Source organism: Grampus griseus, assembly GCF_964374135.1.
Source record: "Grampus griseus genome assembly, chromosome: 11".
In the NCBI taxonomy this organism is placed as follows: Eukaryota; Metazoa; Chordata; class Mammalia; order Artiodactyla; family Delphinidae; genus Grampus; species Grampus griseus.
In genome coordinates, this window is record NC_139005.1 from 39,838,580 (window position 1) to 39,861,607 (window position 23,028).

The 23,028-nt window shown below is 49.6% G+C and overlaps 1 protein-coding gene across 4 annotated transcripts; it reads right to left on the reverse strand.

Annotated features, from left to right (window-relative positions):
- Positions 1–197: 197 nt before the first annotated feature.
- Positions 198–22,649, reverse strand: MCRS1 (microspherule protein 1). Of its 4 annotated transcripts, none has more exons than XM_082666825.1 (15): positions 22,586–22,649; positions 8,849–8,968; positions 8,202–8,340; positions 7,698–7,836; positions 6,926–7,084; positions 6,666–6,775; positions 5,645–5,753; positions 5,232–5,370; positions 2,281–2,356; positions 1,904–1,932; positions 1,693–1,785; positions 1,408–1,490; positions 1,125–1,212; positions 750–877; positions 198–629 (listed from the first exon to the last, which is right to left on the reverse strand). In XM_082666825.1, the coding sequence occupies exons 2-15, from the start codon at positions 8,856–8,858 to the stop codon at positions 543–545; spliced, it is 1,389 nt and encodes a 462-aa protein (XP_082522951.1). In that variant the 5' UTR covers positions 8,859–8,968; positions 22,586–22,649; the 3' UTR covers positions 198–542. The 4 variants fall into 4 exon arrangements, with proteins under 4 accessions (XP_082522951.1, XP_082522948.1, XP_082522949.1 ...); XM_082666822.1 differs by lacking the exon at positions 22,586–22,649 and adding an exon at positions 10,133–10,229; XM_082666823.1 differs by lacking the exon at positions 22,586–22,649 and adding an exon at positions 9,756–9,784.
- Between the last annotated feature and the right edge of the window lie 379 nt (positions 22,650–23,028).

Genomic DNA, 23,028 nt, shown 5'->3' on the forward strand with positions numbered 1-23,028 from the left:
GCTAGGAATCTTTGGGCTCCTACTCCTGGGGCCCTTCCTCACCTCAGCCTGCTCCTCTGACGTCTCATCTCCCTCTGCAGGCTGGGGGACAGTGGCCTGAGGCCAAGGAGGGGTTCTGCTATCCCCTGCATGTGCCCCTGCCTCACCTGTCCCCACATTTTTTATATTAAAAAAAGAATAATAAAAGAAACTACTTGGGAACTCAGTGCTTTGTATTTACAAAAGAAAAATAATAAAGGAAAAGTCTGAAGCTAACCAGCTGGAGACACGGAGCCAAGGTGGGCGTCTGGGGGAGAGGGTAGGGGCCTCTGCAGAGAGAAGGCGAGGGGCTCTGGCACTAAGGCAGCCTGAGGGGCCCAGCCTCTAGGGGCTTCCCCAGGGCCAGCCCCGCCCTCCCGCAGAGGCTCAGATCAAGGGGCCAGGAGCTGAGTCTCCCGCAGCCCCCTCTGGTTTTTCCAGGAGCCTGAGTTGCCAGCTCCAGGGGTCTGGGAGGGCAGGGGAAACTGAGGCCAGAGAGAGCCCAGGGGTCCTGCCACCACTTCTCACTGTGGTGTGATCTTGGCAGCCTCGGCCCGAATAAGGGCAATGAGGTCCTGGTTGATGAGGAAGACGAATCGCAGGCTGGCGATCTGCGGGCGGGAGAGAAGGTGGCTAAGGACGGGGGTGAGACTGGGGGCCCGGGCAGGCCCACACGCTGCCTCACCACACCATGGGGCTCATCCCGGCCTTTCCACCTCCCCCCAGCTCACCTCCACCACGGAGTTGTTGCTAAGGCGCCATTTGGAGCCACACAGCACAGGTCGTCCATCGATGTAGATGGGCCGCCGGCCCTCGTTGGCAATGAAGAAATCACCGTTGTTCTTCAGCTTGATGACACCTATGGGAATAGAGAGGAACGGGGGTATGATGGGATGGGGGGAAGGCCAGAAGAGGGCCTGAAACCCCCATGTTCCCTCTGCTTCCTGGGGCCGCTAGAAGGCACCCAGGACTCCCAAGTTAGAGATCTTAAAATGCCAGCTCCTCAGCCCCAGCCAGTCCCTGAGGTTCCCACGGAGACCAAGCCCCAGGGCTGGAGGGCAGCGAGAGGCTGGGAGCAACATCCTCACACTGCTTCCCGCTGGTACCTTGCTTCCGGGAGATCTTCCAGGCCGGACCCTCCAGAGACAGGTCCACGTCAATCTGGTTATCCTTGGTTGCTCTGCCTAGGGTGATCTGGGGAAATGGGGCAGGTGAGGGCTGGAACCTGAGGAATGGGGAGGAGTCCACACAGGCCCAGGAAAGATGAGAAATCAGGGACCAGACATAGAAAGGGCAGTGAGGGGAAGATCGATGGAGGAGGGGAACCTAGGAAGGGGGAGGTAAGGGTGGGGATGGGGATGAGGACAGCGAGGGCTGGGCCGGCCTCACCTCTCTCGAGCGCATCAGGTACCGCACCATGCGGCCCCGCAGCACTGCCAGGGTCTGGTTGTCAAAGTCCGGAGAGCTCATGCCTGGGGGAGAGCAGCTCATGTCAGAGAGGAGCCCACTCTTGAGAGCCACAGCATGGAAGGCAGGGAGCCAGGGCAAGATCCACTAAGGGAAAGGAGCCAGAGGTCTGGGAAACGAGGGTGAACCCAGCTAAGCAGCCAAGGGGGCGCAGGGAGGGGCGAAGGGATTTGGAGCACGACCCTGCTGGTCCCCCGGCCTCCTCACCTGTGATGCTATCTACTAGCACCTGCCACTTATGCAGTTCCTGTTCCAGCTGCCGAATCTCTCGTTTCTGACGCCGGTCAGCCACTGTCAGCTCTGGGGTGAGGTGGGGTGGTAATGAAGGACACGCTGAGGTAACCAGCACCTTGTACTGTTTCTCTCTGTTCCAGCAGGAGCTCCCACCCCCTCACTGTCCCCACCAGGGCACACTCACCATGTTCTAGGACTTCATCTCGCATTTCCCTGGGGGGCGAGAAGGGAAGGATGAATCAGACTCCCATTTGAGCTCACCCGCCATCACCATTAGGTGCTACTGGGCTCAGTAGGATCCCTCAGTCCCTCAGCCCAGTGGTCCCGTGGGCTGCTCCTCTGGCCTTAGCCTAGCTTCCCTCCCTGGGGTGGGGGTAAGATACAACGGGGGTGGGGGGCCGGGGAGGGCGCTTAGCAGGGAGACTAACAGCTACAACTGGAGCTCCAGGCCGAGTCTGGGCTGGGCTCCGTTCCCTGCAGCAGGAGAGGCAGGGCCAGGCAGCACAGGGAGCTCTGTCCTGCGGAGACACTGGGGCCCTGCCTGTGGCCCCAGCCACTCACTTGAGCTTACTGTCATCAATCAAGTCCTCTGCGTCGGAGAAATTCAGCACTTGGTCCCCCTTGGGCAGCGGCTGCACTGAACGAAGGACAGAGGGAGGGTCAGCGCCAATGCTCCTACTCAACCGCAAGCTGCTGAGCAGACAAATGAACTAAGAGGACAAACTGTAAAGACAGCCCATGGGGACGGCCTCGTGCTGAAATCAACAAAAGTTAACCTGATACAGGTAACAGCATGCATGCAGATCAGACTGCACGCTACTTTGGCACAAAGCATTCCTGGGGTTTGCTGGGGGGCAGAGGTGGTTCTAGAAAGTGAAGGGAATTAAAATTGACCTTTGGGGCTTCCCTGGTGGCGCAGTAGTTAAGAATCCGCCGGCCAACGCAGGGGACACGGGTTTGAATCCTGGTCCGGGAAGATCCCACATGCCGCGGAGCAACTAAGCCCGTGTGCCACAACTACTGAGCCTGTGCTCTACAGCCTGCGCTCCACAACTACTGAAGCCCGCACGCCTAGAGCCCATGCTCTGCAACAAGAGAAGCCACTGCAATGAGAAGCCCGTGCACTTCAATGAAGAGTAGCCCCCGCTTGCCGCAACTAGAGAAAGCCCGTGTGCAGCAACAAAGACCCAACGCAGCCAAAAATAAATAAAAATAAAATAATTAAAAAAAAAAAAAGTTGACCTTTGCACGCTCTTTTCAGTGTGCGAAGAGTTCTCACTTACAAAGCCTTGAACTACATAGGGAAGGCATTACTATTAGCTGCACGTTACAGATGAGAAAACAGATACAGGAGGAAGGGTTAAGCTATGTGACTAGTTCAGGACACAGCCAGGAATCAAGGCCTGCTTTCCTGATTGCAAATCCAAACTGCCTCTTCTACCACATCACATGCTCCCAAACATTTTCTGCCACATTCGACAAAGGGCTGAGAGGCACGTGCCTGTCAAGTCTCACTCAGGATGTGTCAGAAGGGAGCCTTAAGCCAGTGTTTTCAAATTGTAGATCATGACACGTTAACAGGTCATGAAATTCACTTTTTTCCAAAAAAAAAAAAAGAAAGAAATGGAATGCAATAATATCAGAATCCATCAGATGTATTCAGGATAAATATTGTTTTATGAAAGTTTTTCAGTTCTTTTCTGGTCAAAATGTAAAAGCGATTGGGGTCCCCAAATCTGAGAACTCCTGCCTTAGTGTCAGTTGTTCCCAGGGCTGCAGCATCTGCTCAGCAGCAGCTCCGACTAGCTAGTGAGACTGCTGGTTGAGGAGTTTGACAACCCCTGAGGTATCATCACTGCCAGGGAAGTGAGGGGGGCTGCATAGGAGCCACAAATGCTCCACCACCACCACCCTCCACCTTAGTTCAGACTGTGGGGAGATGGGGTTGGGGCAGTCACCCTGCCAGAACTGCCTGAATCCTACCAACCTAGTATTCAGCTGACTTGATAGGTAAGCAGTGTATACTCCCTGTTCCTAGGGACTCCAAGCATGAAATAGCAAAGGAGAAATCAAATATCCACATAAGACGACCCTTGAAGAGAAATATTATACCTTTACGTTAACAAATATACACAATAGGGGCTTCCCTGGCGGCGCAGTGGTTAAGAACCCGCCTGCCAATGCAGGGGACGTGGGTTCGAGCCCTGGTCCAGGAAGATACCACATGCTGCGGAGCAATTAAGCCCGGGCGCCACAACTACTGAGCCTGCGTGCCACAACTACTGAAGCCTGCGTGCCTACAGCCCGTGCTCCACAACAAGAGAAGCCACCGCAACAAGAAGCCCACGCACTGCAATGGAGAGTAGCCCCCGCTCACCACAACTAGAGAAAGCCCGCGCGCAGCAATGAAGACCCAATGCAGCCAAAAATAAAATAAACTTGTTAAAAACAAACAAACAAAAAAACAAATATACACATGGTAACTTTTAAAATAGTGACAAAGGAGCTAGCAACAGCAGCAAAAATAAACTTTATCCAGTGTCTGTTCTCTCTGCAGGAGGTCAGTGATAGCTGAGCCTGAGGCAGCAGCAGATATCTGGAATAAAGACGGCTGCCCACTGGGCACTAAATTGCAGAGATCCTCAGGAAGGAAAGATGGGGCCTCCCCTGACAAGATTTCCTAAAATCCTCTGGTAGGACTCTTTTATTATCCAGAAGCTGCAGGGCCTAGCGAGTAAGGTGACAGGCAGAACTGAAGCTTCATTTTCAGAACAGTATGAACAACTACATAGTAGCCAACGTCCAATAATCTTTAGGAAGTAAAGTGTGCTTGGACTGTGAAAGTCTGACCCCGAAACCCAAATCTAACTGAAGAGCTTCCTGCAGGTTAATCAGACTGCTTTCCTAGTATCTGTTATTAGGAGAGTGAGAGTTTTGCTGGTGAGGGAAGAGAGGAAGCTTTCTGGCCCTTGGGAAAGGAGAAAGACAGGCGGCCTGGGTTAAAGTCCCTGTAGGGATTTGGGAATGGCCTGAAGACAGCCCCACAGCACAAATGCTTGGTGGAAGGAGAGGCAGTGAGAAGGAGTGTGGAGAGAGGGAAGAGGCAGAAATCCTTAGAGAAAGTGGGTGGGAAAAGGGGACAGGTGAGCGGTGAAGGGACTTTCACATTTTACTCATGTTTGAATGTTACTTGTGAAGAATATACTATTATTTATGTAATGGTAAAACATGTCAAAAAAACCAAAAAAGTCAAGAAGTGGGAGACAACTCTGCCATTTAGTCTTTTTGTTCAGGATTCTAGGCAATTTTGGCTACCCTCACCATGATCCTAAGACCATTCCAGCCACTCTCCCTCCCTCTGGAAGGAAGTGGTTTTTGCTGCAAAGAGAGACGAACAAGACACCGGGGGCCACGGAGGGATCTGTTACAGGGCACCTGAGGGCAGCTGTGTCCAGCCCCCTTCACACTCACATACATGCACCCTCACTCTGCCAGCTCCTGGGCCCAGTTACCTGTCTGGTCCTCCAACAGGTAATACTGCTTCATGAGCTGCCAATGGGCCTGCAGAGCCTTGGCAGTACGGGCCAGGTAGAAGGCATCAGGGTGTCTGTGCAGCAGGTCCTGGAAGGTCTCCAAGGTGGGCTGGCTGGTCTGGAGGGCAAGAAGCACACTCTGGGCATCTGGGTTTCCTTGCTCCTGTCTCTGCTGTACCATCCGTGCCCCCTGCCCCAGTCCCCAGAAGGAGGTGGAAAAAGTGATAGCTACTGCCGCCCAGGAAGCCAGGCTTGGCTCTCCCTGAGGACCCGGTCCACAAAGGCCCTGCAGGTGTATGTGCGTCTCCAAGCAGTGGAGCCTCCCCGCAGTCAGTTTTCCAGGTTAGCCGGCTCCTGCCCTGCCCCTCGGCATTACCAGCCCTCAGCCTTACCGATCCCACTTTGCTCAGCAGCTGCTCTTCAGCCTTGCTAAACAGGGCCTTGCTCTGGATGGCGGCAATGGCCTCTGGGTGCAGCTGTCTCATGGCCTGGCAGGCCAGCCTGGGCAGGAGGGAGATAGAGGGCAGGGCAGGGTTGAAGGAAGGGTGTCAAGCAATCTGGGGTTCCTACTTCTCCAAAGCCTGCAGGCCTCTGAGATCCAGAACTCAAAGATCCAGGCCCTCTACAGGAAGAGCCCAAGGCTTTAGCACAGGACCTGTGACCTCGTGCGTCTGCCGAAAACATCAACAGGCAACTCAGAAAACTCAGCTTCCTGTGTTCAACCCCGTGAAGAGGCTCAAGGGCACAGCTGCCTACAGGCCAGTCCGGAGGGAGATCCTGAGACCAGCTGCTGCTCCTGCCCCAAGAACTTTCTCCATACTTGGCCAAAGCTGCCACCCACTAGCCACCTCCTCTTTCCCAAGCTGTGCCCTGTCCATTTCCTGGTATATCAGGGCTGTGGCTATAGCTTAAGTGGTGACAAGGGCTGTGGAGTAGAAGATGGGTGTTATGCATTCGACCGAATTCTGATGATATCAAACGAAGTGACTGAGAAGGAAGAGTGTGTGTTGTGTGTGTGCATAGGTGTATTTGGACTGTTGGAGCTGGAAGAGGCCCTGGTGCTCTTCTGTTCCAACTCCTTCTTCTGGAGGAAGAAACTGTGGGAGGTCAGTGTGGGAAGGCTGGGAGGTGACCGCCCCAAACCACAAAGCACACGGTGGTAGAACAGGGCTCCTGGCACTCATGTGGTGTTTTCTCTCATGCTACTTCCTTGACATCCAGCCTGGATTAGCAGGGTTGGTATCAGGAAGCAGCTTCCCCCTGAAGCCTGGCAGGTCTCCAGTATCATCTCAGAAGATACAAGACCCCAAGGAGCCCTGCCTCCCAGGCCCCTCCCCTGTACAATTCTTTCTGTTCAGGAGCCAAATTCTGGTGTCCCCAGTACCGCGCCGCTGCTGGGGCCAGCCCACTCACTTGGAGATGACAGGATCGTAGAGCAGGGCGTACCAGCGCTCCTGGACTTCCCGCAGGGTGAAGCGGCAACTGAACTTCACGCCCAGGTGGACAGATGTCAGGTCATTGGTCTGCAAGGCCCCAGAGTGGTTTGCTCCAGCCTCAGAGCTGGGAAGAACCCTCCCGGGCCACCTACAGGACACTGCCGGGCTAGATGGGGGGCTGGGAACTGGAGGCTGTGGGGAGAAGGCAAACACAACCCCTGTGGTGGGAAGCACTACCTGCAACACGGCATTGATGAGCAGGAGGTCGTCCGCAGGCTTCCAGCGGCCCAGATCCTTGGTCACCTGGAGTGGCTGTTTGCTCTTCTTCACACGTTTGGTGAGTCCAGGGGCTGGGGCTGGGCTCGGCGGCACAGGGGTGCTGGGGGCCTTGGACACCTGGGCAGAGGGCAGGAGCAGAGTGAGCTCATCAGGGCAGCTAGGGCTTCAGGCCTAGAGCTTCGCACACTGTGTGGCAGCTCCAGCCCCACCCAACAACAAGCCACAGGCAGGGGGCCTAGCTTTCCAGTGCCCAGCCCTCCCCCTTCCCGCCCCCATCAAAGTACTTCTACACAGTCCTTGACCATATGGGGTCTTCTTTTTGCTGGTGGCGCCCCCCAACCCCAGCATGGAGGGTGGGAGGGGAGGATACCAGGAAAACACTCTTGCTGGTACAGTGTCTGGGGCCAGAGCAATGCCACCTGGGGGTTATTTTTACAGCCAGCAATGCTCGGAACAGGCTGTCTGCTCCCAGAATAGATGCATGCTCTGTGCCTCCCACACAGAATGTGACACAGGATGCACTGACAGGGTGGTGATGGGCGCAGCAAGAAAAGCGGAGTAGCGAGAGATGGGCTCCCAGGAGGGAGGCATCTGAGGTGGGCCGGGGCAGCTTGATCCTCTCACAAGCCTCCTCTGCAGGGCTCTTGCCAGCTGGCAAAGGTTGTGGGGAAACACAAAATCTGGCACTGGCCCCCACCCCTCTCCATTCCCCACGTCTCCCAATCCTTACCTTCTTCTTCTCACTGGAGGAGGGTTCACTCCCCGAACAGCGCCCTGGTTCCACCCCACTGGCCCCCTTTGCCCGGGTAGAGGACTTAGCCAGGCTGCTCTCCACCAGCTCATCGTCAAACTTCTTTCTCTTGATGAACCTGAGAATAGTCCTACCCAGTGAACGCTCTGTGCCCCATCCCCGGTACCTACTCACACACACCCAGCCCCCAAAGTAGAGCAGGTTCCCAGCAGGTAGGATGCTAACTGCTCTGGCTCAGTGGATGGGGCATGGAACTGCTATGCTCCACCCCTGAGATGACAGTGTACTGTACCACAAAGATTTCCTGTCCAAAACCTAAGATCTCCCTCCCTTGCTCTCAGTCTCATTGGGAGGGACTTAGTAGGGACAGGAAAAGCACAAGAGTCTGCCAACAGTTGGGCTCCAGAGGGGCTCAGGGAGCCATTCCCAACAGGGGTGAAGGCATGCAGCAGTCTCAGCCTCTGGCCCTTCAAACCCTAGTACCTGGAGGAGCTTCTCCGTTTAGGGATGGTGCCCAAAGCCTGTGAGGAGGCCCGCTTCTGCCCTGCCAGTGACTCCTCATCCTCTGAGCGGCTGGCAGTGCCTGATGCCATCAGGGATGAATCTAGCAGCCCCTGAGAATCTAGAAGAAGAGAAGTGGTGAACCCAGGCCTCCTAAATGCCTAGCAGAGCCCTGAGCCTCTGCACATGGGAACCCTCCTCAGCCCCCCTTCCCCTACCAGCCCTCTTGGTCCCTCCCCTGCTTCCTTGACACTTGAAGTTTTAAGGTGGGAGTTCCTTGGCCATCCAGATCCCATCTGGGCCCAGACCTTCCACGCTGGGCAGTTCTCCCGGTGCCACGTGTCATGTCGTGCAGCACATGGTGCTCAGGTCAGACTGGTGATGCCGACACACCGGGCTCTGGGCATAACTGCTCCCTCTGCCATCAAAATGCAGCCATGCCAAAGAGCGTCAGCTCAACAGCAAGTCAGTCAACTGTGGCCTCTGCTGAGAGGTACGTGGGTGGTGCTGGCCCAGGGGGAGGTGGCAATGCCCAGCCAGGACCGAAAGACACACGTGCCAGGCACGGGGTGGAATCAGCAGATGCTTGGCGCCTGAGCGTTTGGGGAGCTGGCCCGGCCTCATACTACCTTTGTCCATCCTCTCACAGTCCCAAAGCCACTGGTTCCAAACCACAGGGCTAGAAGGAAGGGTCCCACAGGTTCATCCAAGGATTCTGACCAGGTGAGCTTAGAGGCTGAGAAGAGATTCTGCAAAGGAGAAATGAGGCTCCCTGAGGCTCAGGTTTCGAACTGGCCAGCTTCACCTCCTTATACTGGAACAGGTCCCCAGGATCCCATAAGCTAGGGAAAACACCAGGAGAAGAGACACAATATACTCTGCCAATATGACCCTGATAAACCAGTAGTCTTTCGAAGGTCACCGACATCTCTGAGACAGTGATAAAAGCTATGGACCCTAGAAAAATGTACACATTAGAGTGGTTCACAAACCACTCTAATTCTACTCATAGCCCCTAGGTTAAGGGCCTTGACTATAAACTAGCAAGAAACAAGGGATTCTTGGCTCACTTTTTGTCAGCTGCCCATTCAGCTCCCCTCCCAGCCCAAAGCAGGGAAAAGGAAACGGAGATTGAACTCCTACCAGCCCATCTCACTTTTTTCATCTGAAGCTCTGGCTGAAGATTTAATGGGTGGTACCTCGTGGAAGCTAAAAAACGCGGCTTGGGAACTGAGCAAATATCAACCACCCTGGGCGGGGCCCTCGCCTAAGCCCGGAGAACTCAGGTAGTAGGGACTCTGCGGAGCGCGCCGCTTCGGAGAGTCCCGCCCCTTCTGACCAGGGCGTCTCTCCGCGCAGCGTTCTAGCCCTGCCCCCAGGTGCGCTCCTCGCGCCGTACCATTTGATACGGCTGGGAATCTTGCCACCTGGGGAGAGGGTGAAGGGCCCGATTCCGCGGGTAGACTGGGGCAGGGTCAGCGCCGCCTGCCTTCTCCGGCCCTCCACCCCTCGTTCTCCCCCCAAGGGCACACCCACAGTAGGGGATTAGTCCAGGTCTGTTTCACGGGCTCGGGATAGGAGTGGTGACGAAGTCAGCCCTGCAACGCAAAAGCAAAGCACCGAGTGAACCCCGATGCCCTCGCAGCCTTGGTTTAAGCCCCACGGGCCGGTGGCGGGGAAAGGGTGACTCCCAGACCAATTCTCACCCCACCTTCGGCATGCCACCTTTGCGCATGCGTAACTTCTAGGACCAGATTCTGGCCCGGTCCGGCCCACGCATGCGCAGATTATCGGGGCGCTCCCGGGGCGGGGCCCCAAACCTGGCGGGGTGTCGTCCCCAGCGGCACTCTGGAGAACTCCATTTCATCCCCAACTCTGCTCAGAACACTCAGAGGCGAACCGCGAGGTCTCACCATTCCTAGGCTGCCAGCTCCAACAATTTCTCCGCGGCGACGGCAGCAGCCGCAGGGCCAAAGCCGGCTTCCGTGAGGCCCGTCTACTTCCGGGTCTACGAACTAAGGGCTGCGCAACCCCTTCCGGTTCACCCCGGTAACTTGGGTAAGGGGGCGTGGCCGTGGCCGTGGTAGCGAAGGTGTGGCTGTTTTGTTAACAGCCAAAATTAAAGGCTTTCCCAATTGGGACAACATATAGGGAGGCGTCAGGGATTATAGAATCCAGGTTGGAGAAAGTGATTAAAGGGAAAGGCGAGACTTGGGGCAGGATAGCCTGAGTAGCGAGATGAGGCAACGCTGGAAGGGGCTGGCCCGAGGGTGGGGCCGGGCGGCCGACTAGATTTCGGCTTCCGAATCTTGCGGCCTCCTGAGACATCTAGGACTCTTTGATAGTTTCTCAGGACCAATTATGGATTGTTTGATTCCACCAAAGGTTTTAGAGAAACTACTCTGTGGCAGGCCCTGTGCTAGGCACAACACGGGGAGATGATGTTGAGCTCCCTCCAGCCGGAGAGATGTGACATATAGAAGGGGCAGGGAGGTTGATGTCTAAGGAACGGAGGGAGGGTTGTAGGCCGCGGTTCTAGAAGGTAGAGGCCCTGGGAGAAGGAGTGCCCTTCCCATCAGCCCGACCCCACCTGGATTCCTGGAGGCAGCTGTGGGCCCCGGGAGGTAAGACGACCCAAGGATGCACCTTCAGAGGAGAGTGCCCTGGAGATGGGAGGACAAACCTACAGGAAAAGTTGGGAGTTTGGGGGTGTGAGAGCTGTCTTGAGAAACCAGAAAGACTGTCCTCTAAAAGAGGGTTTCTATTTGTTTTATGCTTCCTTGGAGGGGCACAAAAGGGTAATAGCCTTAGAGAAACATACTGCGGCTCAGAATAAGAAAGATACAATTCCAAAGCTGTCCAGCAGCTAGGGTGGTCCCCTCAGTGGAGGTGTCAAGCACACATCACCTGGACATTGCCAGGCGATTCAAGTGTCAGATGGGAGGCTAGCGCTTCTGGCCCTGACAGTGTATGATAGCCTTCTGCTTCAAGAGTCCCGTGTTCATTTGTGATCTTGCTTAATGAGTATTAACCTATTTTATTTCCCCTGAAAGATTGTGTTTTCTGATACAAGGTGTGATGGACTATACTAGATATAGCATAGTAGCTATACTAGGTGAGAGTTATCAGGGAGGTCTCTAAGGAGGTGACAATTGAATTGAGATTTGACAGCTGATAAGGGACCAGTTAGGCAAAGAGCTGGGCTAAGATGACCTAGTCAGAGGGGACAGCATAACTCCAAAGCAGAAAAGAGCTTGGTGAGTTTGAGGAGGAGGAAGGAGATTAGTGTGGCTGGAACAGGATGATCAAGAAAAAGAGGGAGGTAGATGAGAATAGAGAGGTCATCAGGGCAGATCACATTAGGCCTTGTAGTTCATGGTATAGATTTTGATCTTTATTCTTTTTTTTTTTTTTTTTGCGGTACGCGGGCCTCTCACTGCTGTGGCCTCTCCCGTTGTGGAGCACAGGCTCCAGACGCGCAGGCTCAGCGGCCATGGTTCACGGGCCTAGCCGCTCCGTGGCATGTGGGATCTTCCCGGACCGGGGCATGAACCCGTGTCCCCTGCATCGGCAGGCGGACTCTCAACCACTGAGCCACCAGGGAAGCCCCCGATCTTTATTCTTTTTTTAAACAATTTTATTTATTTATTTATTTATTGCCATGCCGCACAGCATGCAGGATCTTAGTTCCCCCACCAGGGATCGAACCCATGTCCCCTGCAGTGGAAGCACAGAGTCTCAACCACTGGACCCCTAGGGAAGTCCCCTTGGCCCTTATTCTTAACGCATTAGAAAGCCTTTAAAGTATGACAAGCAAAAGCATCCATCCTGTGATATGATTTAATGTTTTAAATGATCCCTTTGTCTACTTGTGGAGAATGGATTGTAGGGGGGCAAAAGAGGAAGGAGAGAGATCAGATGAAGAGGCTATTGTAGCAATCCAAGTGAGAGAGGTAAACTCAGGGGGTTTAGCTGGGTTGTGGGGGCAGTAAGATGGGCAGAAATAGTGACTTTGATGTATATTTTGCAGGTAGAATCACAAGGACTTACTGATGGATTGAATATAGGATATGAGGGAAAAGGAAGAATCAAGGATAAGATCTAGATTTGGGGCCTGAGTACCTGGATGGATATGAGACAACCCCCCTCTTTAGAATATATCCAGAATCTGGTCATACCTCACCAGCTCCAACACTATTTCCTGATCCAAATACCCTGAATTCACCTTCTCTCACCTGGACTATTGCAAGAGCTCCCTAACTAGTCTCCCAGCTTTCATCTTTACCGCCTCTCCTCCAATTTCTTCACAGCAGCTAAAAGAAATGGAAATCCACTCATATCAAGCCTCTGTTCAAAATCCTCCATCATCCTTGGAGTAAAAGCTCATGAGGTCATGACCTCATCTCCTGCTTCTCTCACTTGGTCTTTTAAAAGTTTCAGTCCCCATCCCCTGCATTCTGTATCCCTTCCCTGCTTTGTTTTTTCGTTAGCATTTATTTTCTCCTAATGTGTGATGTAATTTACTTATTTTTTTCCTGTTTATTATATGTCCCCCAGCAGTAGAATATAAGGTCTATGAGGGCAGGGGGTTTTGCCTGTTTTGTTCACTGCTATAGTAGGTACTTAATAAATATTTGTTGAATAAGCATGTTAAATAAACCTAGGGGAAAGGGGAAGTCTGTGGGAGCAGGAGGTTTGTATAGGCGCAGAAATGAAGAGTTCTGTTTAGACATGTTAAGTATGAGATGCCTGTGAGGTATCCTGGTGGAGGTGTTGAGTAGAGAGGTGGGCACACTAGTCCAGTCACGGAGGAGACCTGGGCTGGAGATATACATTAGGGAATCATTCTCATGAAGATAATGCCAATGCCTAGGGAGACAGTGTAGACAGAGAATAGGAAGGTCCAAGACCCATGGCTGGGGCACTCCAACATGTAAGTTAAGGTAGAGGAGGAGCCAGCAAAGGAACAAAAAGAAGAGTATGGATAAAAAGAAAACTTAGCAATGGCACCAGTCATCTAACCTCCAGTTAACTGTCCCTGGCTCCACGGTAATCTTTCACAGTGCAGCACTATCCCTGGATAGACGTGGCTTACCGTGGAGGCCACGATCATCATGGTTTCTCCTGGATCTTTACTCAGGGCCCCAGGCTCCTTCATCTGGGGGATTAGGACATGGTGGTTAAGAATACAGGCTCTGCCTGACTTTAAACCTTAGCTCTATCACCTACCATCTTGTGACCTTGAGAAGTTAATATATTTCTTTGCCTCAGTTTGCCATCATCTGCGGGGAAATAGTAGTACCCACTTTGTAGGATGGTTCTGAGGAGTAAATCACTCATTGTTTAAACAAGTACGTTGTATATAGCAAGTGCTTAAAAAATGTTAGCTGTTGGTACTGTTCTTAGGGCTTGGGTCTTGGTGTCTCCTGCCAGGTGGTCAGTCTAGGACCCAGACTTTGATAGCACAGCCCTTCCCGGCTCCCATCCACTAGAGCAGGACCAGTTTTTCTTTCACCTAAGGCTGTTACCTTCTGGGCACTTGGTCAGAGGACACAGGATCTCTCTGCTGTTGGCTCAAATATACCTTCTTAGGAAGGCAAGTTTAATAAAGCTGTTGACCAGTACAAAGTTGCCTTTGGATTCACAATGCATTTTAAGTCAACGTGAACTCTACTTGATATCTGTACACCTTTTTTTTTTTCTCTAAGGGAGGAGAAACCATTTGCAAAGGATGAGTCTCATATACAGACTGAATCTCTCTGAAATATCAGTCCCCAAGGTAGAGAATCACAAACTTTATGAAACATCCAACTTATTTAACATGACAAAATGTATATATCTCAGTCCGAAAGCCAGAATCACACTTAATGAGGAAACCTAAATTATTCCCATTGAAGTTAGGTATTCCACAAGGATGGCCCCTGTGACTATTTTTATTTAACACTGCTTTGGAAGTACTAGCCTACTTAATTACAGAAGAGAGAGGAATGAGATAAAAAAACTAGAGAAGAAGAGGTGAAATTACCATTATTTATGATATAATAGCCTAACTGGAAAATCCAAGGATATCAACTGAAAAACTAATACAAATAAGACATTTTAGCAAAGTGGGTACAAATTAATTTATAAAAAGTCAATAAACAACAGCCAATTAGAAAGTATATGAGAATAAAATGTATCATTTACAATAGCAATGAAAATGTAATGTAACCAAGAGTAATCTTAACAGTGTGCTAGATGTAGGTGCCCAAAACTAAAAATGCTATTGAAGGACACAAAAGGAGACATGAATAAATGGAAAGGGATACTCTATTTTTGGGTTGAAAGACTCACTGTCATAAAGACGTCAGCTCTCATTAATCTATAAATTTAACACAATCTAATACCAACAGACTATATAACCTGAATATAAAGTTCATATGGAAATTTTTGCATCAAGAATAACCATGAACATTCTGAAAAAGAAAGTTAATGAAAGGGGAATAGCTCTATTGGATATTAAACCAATAAAAGCTACAATATCTAAAATAGTAAAATCCAGAGGACACTAGTGCAAGCATAGACAATTTGATCAAGAGAACAAAATAAAGAGTCCAGAAATAGACACAAGACATTTAAAATGTTAGTATATGATAAAGATGGCATTCTCTATCAGTAGGGAAAAGATGGATTATACAGTAAGTGGTATTGAGACAATTGTGTAGCCACCTGAAAAAAAATAATGTGGTATCTCTACTTTAGTCCTTACGCTAAAATAAATCCATATGAATCAATTGTGTTTAAATAAATGTAAAATAGTAAAACTATAAATTGATATGTTGTAGTGGAGAAAATATCTCAGAATAGCAGGAAGTTTCCCAAAGCATTAAAAAAGACAATTCTGTCAACATAAAAATCTATAATTTCTGCAGAGCAAAAAACACCATAAACAAAGACAAATGGCAAACTGGGGGAAATATTTGCAGCTCATACCACAGACAAAAGGACTAATTTGCTCGGTATATACAAAATCCCTTCAAATCAATATGAAAAAGAACAAAAATCCAATAACAAAATGGGATGGTTAACATAAAAGGAAAGATAAATGGCTCTTAGACATATGAAAAAATGCTCAATCTCATACACAAGAAAATTGAAACTACATTTAGATATCATTTTTCACCTATAGACAGGCAAAAAACCCAAATGTTTGACAATATGCCCTTGGCCTGGTTATGGAGAAACAGGCCCTCATATATGTTACCGGTAGAACCGTAAATTGTCAGTACTTGCCAAAATTACAAATGAATATAATTTCTAATCCAGTATACTTTCACACATGCAAAATAAACTATACATAACAACAATAGCATTATTTACGGTAGCAAACGTTTGCAAACAATTCAAACATCTATCACTAGAAAACTACTTAAATAAATTATGGTCCACCATACAATGGAATATCATACAGCCAGGCTGAAGAGCTGTCACACAAATCTTTATAGGCCGTGATTAAATTCATGAAAAGCTCTTAAAAAGTTTTTAAACGGGCATGGTATGAGATCTGGATTTTAGAAAGATCTCTCTGGCTTAGTATGGAGCATAGACTGACAGAGCAAAACTAGAGACAGGGAGATCAGTAAGTAGCCTAAATTAGGGTAGTCACCAAGGAGAAGACACATAAAATGTAGACTGGGGGCTTCCCTGGTGGCACAGTGGTTGAGAGTCCATCTGCCGATGCAGGAGACACGGGTTCCTGCCCCGGTCCGGGAAGATCCCACATGCCGCGGAGCAGCTAGGCCCATGAGCCGTGACCACTGAGCCTGCGCATCCGGAGCCTGTGCTCCGCAATGGGAGAGGCCACAACAGTGAGAGGCCCGCATACCGCAAAAAAAAAAAAAAAAAAAAAAAAAAAAAAATGTAGACTGGATAGGGCTTGATAACAGACTGGGTTTAGGGGTACAAGAGATGAGGCACTGATGATACCCTGGTTTCTGGCTTTGGCAGTAAATGGAGAGTGATAGTTATGCATTGAGATAGGGAGCATAAGTGGAGAAGGTCGTTTGGGTAAGAAGGGAAGATGATGAGTTTTATTTGGATGAATTGAGTTGGAGGTGCCAGTGGGCAATCAGTTGAGATGCTTGGTTGGGTGTTTGGGTATACAGCTCTGTGACTCCGGGGAGAGATTGGGACTAGGGATAAATTGGGGAATCGTCATCATATAGCTGATGTTTGAAGCCATAAGGGAAGATGAAGTCATCTTGGGATATCCTGAGGCATGAGGAGAGTGTCCAGGCCCTGAAGCGACCCCTGGAGTACAGGCAGAAGACTGTGCACTCCTACTAGAGCCAGAGGAGTGTGGGGAACAGGAGGGAAACCAAGTATCACATGACAGAAGCAAGGGAAGACCGTGGTAGCGTTTTAGTGGTCCATGTCTCTCACTTGGTTATAATATCCTTAAGGACATAAACTGGGTCTTATTTTTGTTTTCTCCCTGTCTGCTCCATCCCCACCTTCAGTCAATACAAGGTTTTGCACATAATCGAGATGTCTGTGAACAAAATAAGGGCATGAATGAGTAAATCCATTCAAAGCTGGGTCTTTACACTACTTTAGTTCAAATCGTCATTACTGTTCCTCTGACTGGTCTCCCTGCATCCATTCTCTAGCCTCTCCACATTGCCATGGCTGCCTCTCTAAAATGCAGATCTAGTAACATCACTCTTTTCCTTGAAAATCATCAGTGGCTTTCCACTGCTGAGGAAAATCCTCAGCTTGGCCTTCAAGCTCATCCAAACCCAATCTCAGCCCAGCTTTGCTCCTGTAACACCTGGCTTCTTACCCATGAACTACGCCACACTGACTACTTTTTGGCCCATAAACATGCTCCGTGCTTATAGTATTCTATTCCCTCGGATTCCCCACCCCCCTGCCACCTGCGTTAGTTTTATCCATCCTTCAGCTTTCTGTTGAAATCCCACTTAGACCTGAAGGCCTTTCCAGACCCTCACTGCAATGAACGTCTCCTTCTCCTGTTCTCCAAGTATTTTGCATCTGTATTATATCACCTGCCCTGTACTGTATTTGTGTTTGTTACATATGCCAGCTCCCCCCTATTTACTACCCTGTCTCCACACTGGACTGTGAAAAGGGATTGTGTCTCAGTGTCATCAGTACATCCAGCCTTCACACAGTACACTAAGTAACTGCTGAATAAGTGACGGGTGGATGGGTGGACGGTAAGTCCTTGGGAGTACAAGGACCTAGTTCTATTTATTTTTATTCCCTCTACAGTGCTTTGCATGTGGTGTGTACCCTATGTTTGCAGTAAGCTCCTTAGAAGTTTGTTTTATTGACTTTTATACTCTTACTGCCTAGTACAGAGCATAACATCACAGTGGGTGCTCAATAAATGTTTAAGGACTCAATAATTACTCATTTAATTTGCTCTCAGTAGCCTCCAGAGAGGCCAATGGCTTTGGCAAACAGTGTTTGGTATGTGCTTCTTGCCAGCTCTGACAGGCTGCCTTTGCAGGCCATTGACAAGCTATGTCATGTAGTATGGCAAACAGACTGAATTAGGGCTGTCATGATGGTTAAGCGTTTAACACAAAGAGATGTGGCTCTCCAGGCAGAAACACAGCCCGGAAGAAGCCTCAGAGGCAAGAGCAAGGCAGCTCAACTATGGAGGGATGGGATCACTTATTCCTTAGAGAAAATTCTGACTTGGTTTCTACTATGTGCACAGCACTCTGTACTGGGGGCGGCTACAGCTGTGAAAGCAACTGGGCATCTGCTCTTAAAGAGTTTATGATCTGGGGGGATGAGGACAGCCCACCAATAATCCCAGAACAAAGACAAGACTGACCATTGCTGGAAGAGATGCATGAACAAAGGTTGAGAGAGCCTCCAGGAGAAGGGGGCATCTTAGGGAGGACTAGGAGAGGCATCTTGGTAGAGGGAATAGCATTTGCGCTCATTTCCTAAACTTTCCTGAATGCAAAAGGAATTGTCAGTGTTCAACTGGTCTCCGTTTCCCCCTTCCCAGACTTCAGTCTGTTCACATCACTATGGCCAGAGCAATGCTCTTGAAGGTGAGGTCCGATTATGTCACTTCTCTGCTCAAAATTCTGCAATGGTTTCCATTTTATTCAGAGTAAAAAATGGCTCCTGGGGGCTTCCCTGGTGGCGCAGTGGTTGAGAGTCCGCCTGCCGAAGCAGGGGACACGGGTTCGTGCCCCGGTCCGGGAAGATCCCACATGCCGCGGAGCGGCTGGGCCCGTGAGCCGTGGCCGCTGAGCCTGCGCGTCCGGAGCCTGTGCTCTGCAACGGGAGAGGCCACAACAGTGAGAGGCCCGCATACTGCAAAAAAAAAAAAAATGGCTCCTATTCTTTCAGAGTGAAAATAAAGTCCTTACCGTGGCCTACAAGGCCTTATGTGATCTGTCCCTCCAGTCATTCTCCAACACTTTCCTTGCTTTTCTCCTCCCACTCACTCACCTGGCACCAGTCACAATGAAGATACGGCCATTCCTTGACTATGCCAGGCATGCTCCCACCTCAGACTGTTCCCTCGGCCTGCATACCCTTCCCCAGGGCTCGCTTCTTCATCTCCTTCAAGTCTTTACTCAAGTGTCATCTCAGTGAGGCCTATTTTATGCCCTGTTTTAAATGGTAACCTTGGGACTTCCCTGGGAGTCCAGTGGTTAGGACTCGGCGCTTTACTACCATGGGCATGGGTTCAATCCCTGGTTGGGGGACTAAGATCCCAAAAGCCTAGCGGTGCGGCCAAAAAAAAAAAGGTAAACTCTACATTCTGGTACCTTACCCCTCGTTGAAACTTGTGTTTCTCCATGGCATCTTTTACTATCTGACATACTGTGTATTCTACTAATTTTTTATTTGTCCATTTTTGCCCAATAGAATGTAAGCTCTGCGAAATCACTTTAAAAAAAAAAAACAACTATTTTCTTCAGCACTGTATCCCTAATGCCTACAATAGTGCCTAGTATTAGTTACCCAATAGGTATTTGTTGAATGAATGAGGACGTGATACATGTTTGAAGAAGTCTTCAGGCAGGGCTTTCTGGAGGAGTTCCTAAAAAATAGTTGCCTGAAGAATCATTGACAAGGAGAGATCTCTGAACTGCACAGCTGAGGACCCTGCTGGGGGTGAGTGGTCAAGTGAGGAGGAAGTGGCCCTAGGCTGAAGCCACCAAGAATTACCTGCAGGATCCAGATGTCCAAAGGATGGGTCAGGAATCCCTTGTCTCATTCCCTTAACCTTTGCCATACTAGCTTTCCTCACTCAGCCAAGCACCTTCTCAGATGAACTCCACCCAGCTTCAGCTGTGTCCATCCTTCAGCGGTTCCGATACTTTTCATTTGGCCCTCTTGTTCTCCGGGCCAGCCGAGGCCCTTCAACAAGCACTTTGCTGCCTCCTTGTGGCTCCTGCAGGAAAGGAACTCTCTTCTGAAAGTGAGGTGACAGAGGCCTACACAGGGACTCTTAGAAAGGGGGCTGTGGGAGAGGAAACCTGAATCTTCTTGACCCCCATGGAGACCCTGAATTATTGGCAGCTGCCCTCCCGCCCACAGACATTACTGCTAATAGCGACGACCATCCCCTCAGCAGACAGCAGAGCCCTGACAGGTATGCCAGCTGGACTCAGCTTTGGTTGTTCCAGGTTAGGTCACCTTTGGGGGAAGAAATTTATTTATTTATTTAGCTGCGTCATGGCATCTTCGCTGCGGTGCGAGGGCTTCTCTTTAGTTGTGGCTCACGGGCTCAGTTGCCCTGTGGCATGTGGGATCCTAGTTCCCCGATCAGGGATAGAACCCGTGTCCCCTGCATTGGAAGGCAGATTCTTAACCACTGGACCACCAGGGAAGTCCCCTGGGGAAAGAATCTGAGGCAACAGTCAGATCCCAGGGCCTACCTTGAGGGGCATTCAGGCCAGTCAACTAGTATATCTAGCCTCTACCTACTCGGCCTCCTCCCAGCTCACAGCCAATAGTTTTTAAGGGGTGATGCAGCCACCAGCCAGCTCAGGGCCGGGTGTGTGTAAAGAGAGGAGGGGGCTGGGTGTGACACGAGTAGGAAGGCTGGGCACTGTGGAGAACTGGAGCCCATGCCCTGGAGGACACTGCTTAGCTGAGCCACTGCTCAGTTCCAGCCCGTTACTGTTTCTGTAGGTAACTGAAACCCACCTAAGCTAATATCAGCCCCTAAACAGGGGAATGTCCTGGAATACCACTGGGTTATCTTGTAGACCTACAAGGCAGGGATACAGCCAGGCCTCAGTAACCATCTGGCTGGCAAAGTTTCTGATGAGACGACTTCTTACTTTCCTATGTAATTTGTTTTTCTTTCTGGCAGCTTTCAAGATGTTCTCTTATCTTTGGTTTCAGCAGTTAAGACTATGCTATGCTTAGGTGTGTTTTGTGTTTATCCTGTTTGGGGTTCTCTGACATTCTTGGATCTGTGGTTTGTTCTCTTTCATTAATTTGGGAAATTCTTGGTGATTATCTCTTCATATATTTCTTCTGCCCCATTCTGTCTCCCTTCTTCTAGGACTTCAATTATGTGTGTTAGACCATTTGTCATTGGCCCACTCAAGTCGGTGCTTAGTTTTGGGTTTGCTCAATTGTTCCTTTGTTTCCTCTTTATGTTACAGTTTGTTTACATTTCTTCTGACTTAGCTTCAAGCTCACAGATTTTTTCCTCTGCTTTTGTCCAGTTTGTTGATTAACTGGTTGAGGGAATTGTTCATCTCTGATATTAAGGTTTTCACTCCTAGCATTTCTGGTTTTCCATTTCTTTTTTAGTTTCCTATTCTCTTCTCAAATTCCCCATCTGTTCATGCATGTTGTTCACCTTTTCCACTAGACTAGATCCTTTAACATGGTAAATATAGCTATCTCAAAGTCCCCAATTGATAGTTTCATTTTAGCCATGCTCATATTCTTTTTTTTTTGCGGTACGCGGGCCTCTCACTGTTGTGGTCTCTCCCGTTGAGGAGCACAGGCTCCGGACGCGCAGGCTCAGCGGCCATGGCTCACGGGCCCAGCCGCTCTGCGGCATGTGGGATCTTCCCAGACCAGGGCATGAACCCATGTCCTCTGCATCGGCAGGTGGACTCTCAACCACTGTGCCACCAGGGAAGCCCTCTTTTTTTTTTTTTTTTAAAGAAGATGACTCCTCCAATCATAGTCATGCTCATTCTTTTTCTGACTTTTTCTAAGTTGGCCTCCCCAGCACATGGAACACACCAGACCCTGCATGGCTTTTGCCTCCCTGGTTCTTTGGTTGGGTTGTTTACAAAAGGTTTTTATCCCTTCCACTTCACCGATGTCTCCGTGAAGGTCACAGTCAGGGCTAAAGTAGACCCTTCTCTCATGCCCCCTTTCACATTAGTGTTGATTCCTCATCTTGGAGAACCCTGAGGCCATGAGCCATGTAAGCGGAGATATGGCCAACTCCCAAATCTGGCTTGAAGAAATATGCCAAGAAGTACTCCTTCTCATGCTCTGGCTTCCCCAAGTTTTTTTGAGGCAATATCTTGTTTGACCAAATACATCAACTTTGCTCTGAAAAAAAAAAATGAGGTTCTTGGATAGTATTAAATAACCTCATTACCAGAAAAACACCATATACTATATCTATATATCTCCTTGGGTTTCAACCCAGCTTGGCCATCTATCAGACACTCTGCTTGTTTGCTAGAGAGCTTGCTAGAGGACAACCAAAAAGTCAAAGTCCTCCATCACCGGGGCAGGTTTAGCTGCCGGGCACCTTAATTTAAGCACAGTGCCGAAAGCGTACGGAAACATCTGAAACCTTTAAAAATGTCATTGGTGAGACTTCCCTGGCAGTCCAGTGGTTAGGACTGAACGCTTCCACTATGGGGGGCCCGGGTTTGATCCCTGGTCAAGGAACTAAGATCCCACATGCCGAGGCTTAAAGAATAGATAGTAAAAATAAATAAATAAATAATGTCATTGGCACCAAAATACAAAAATATATGTAATTAAATGTTTATAAAACACAATACTGTCAGTTTCATTATTCTGTCAAATTTAATATTCAGAATATTCTCATCTTATTTACAACACTTGTTAGATTTCATCTCTATGCATGATGATTGCTGAGAAGTCACAGCCAACTATACATTAAAAAAACTTACTCATAGTCGTTTAATTTCCAAAGCAAAGTTATAAAATTCCCTTCAAATTATTTATAAAGCAATACATTTAGTATGAGGGCATTTTAATATGTTGGCTACAGTGGGGTGAGGCCTCCAGAAAATAAGCCTGAACGGCTAGACATGGCCCTTCCCTGCCACAGCTGTTCCATGTGTGTGACCTGCATCAGAAACGCCTCTCACCTTCCTCCCTCCGCCAGGCTTCCTTGTGATACGTTGAGCTGTGGCTCAGAAATTAAATCCTACTCTGGCATCATCCAAGGGCCATCAGTTTGCATCCAACATCCTCCTCTTCCTTCCAGAATTTCAACCTTAAGCAAGGATGGGTGTTCCATTCCTAAGAAACAGAATCACTGGATTGTGGGGCCTCTGAGAACAGGGTAATTTCCTAGCTAACGTTTTATCATGCCTGGTCCCTAGGTCTGGTCTGGCTAGGCGGGAGGAGGGGGAGGGGAGTGCAAGGGAGAGTGAGGATGGGGCGGTGCTCGTAAGCTGTATGAACCAACCAAAGTAGTGTCTTCCCTGAATTAAGACAATTAATTAGCAGACAGGGATGGCCTCCTAAGCCCACACCATCTAGATTTGGAACCTCCGTGTCTCTATTTCTTCCATCTTTGTCCTCACTT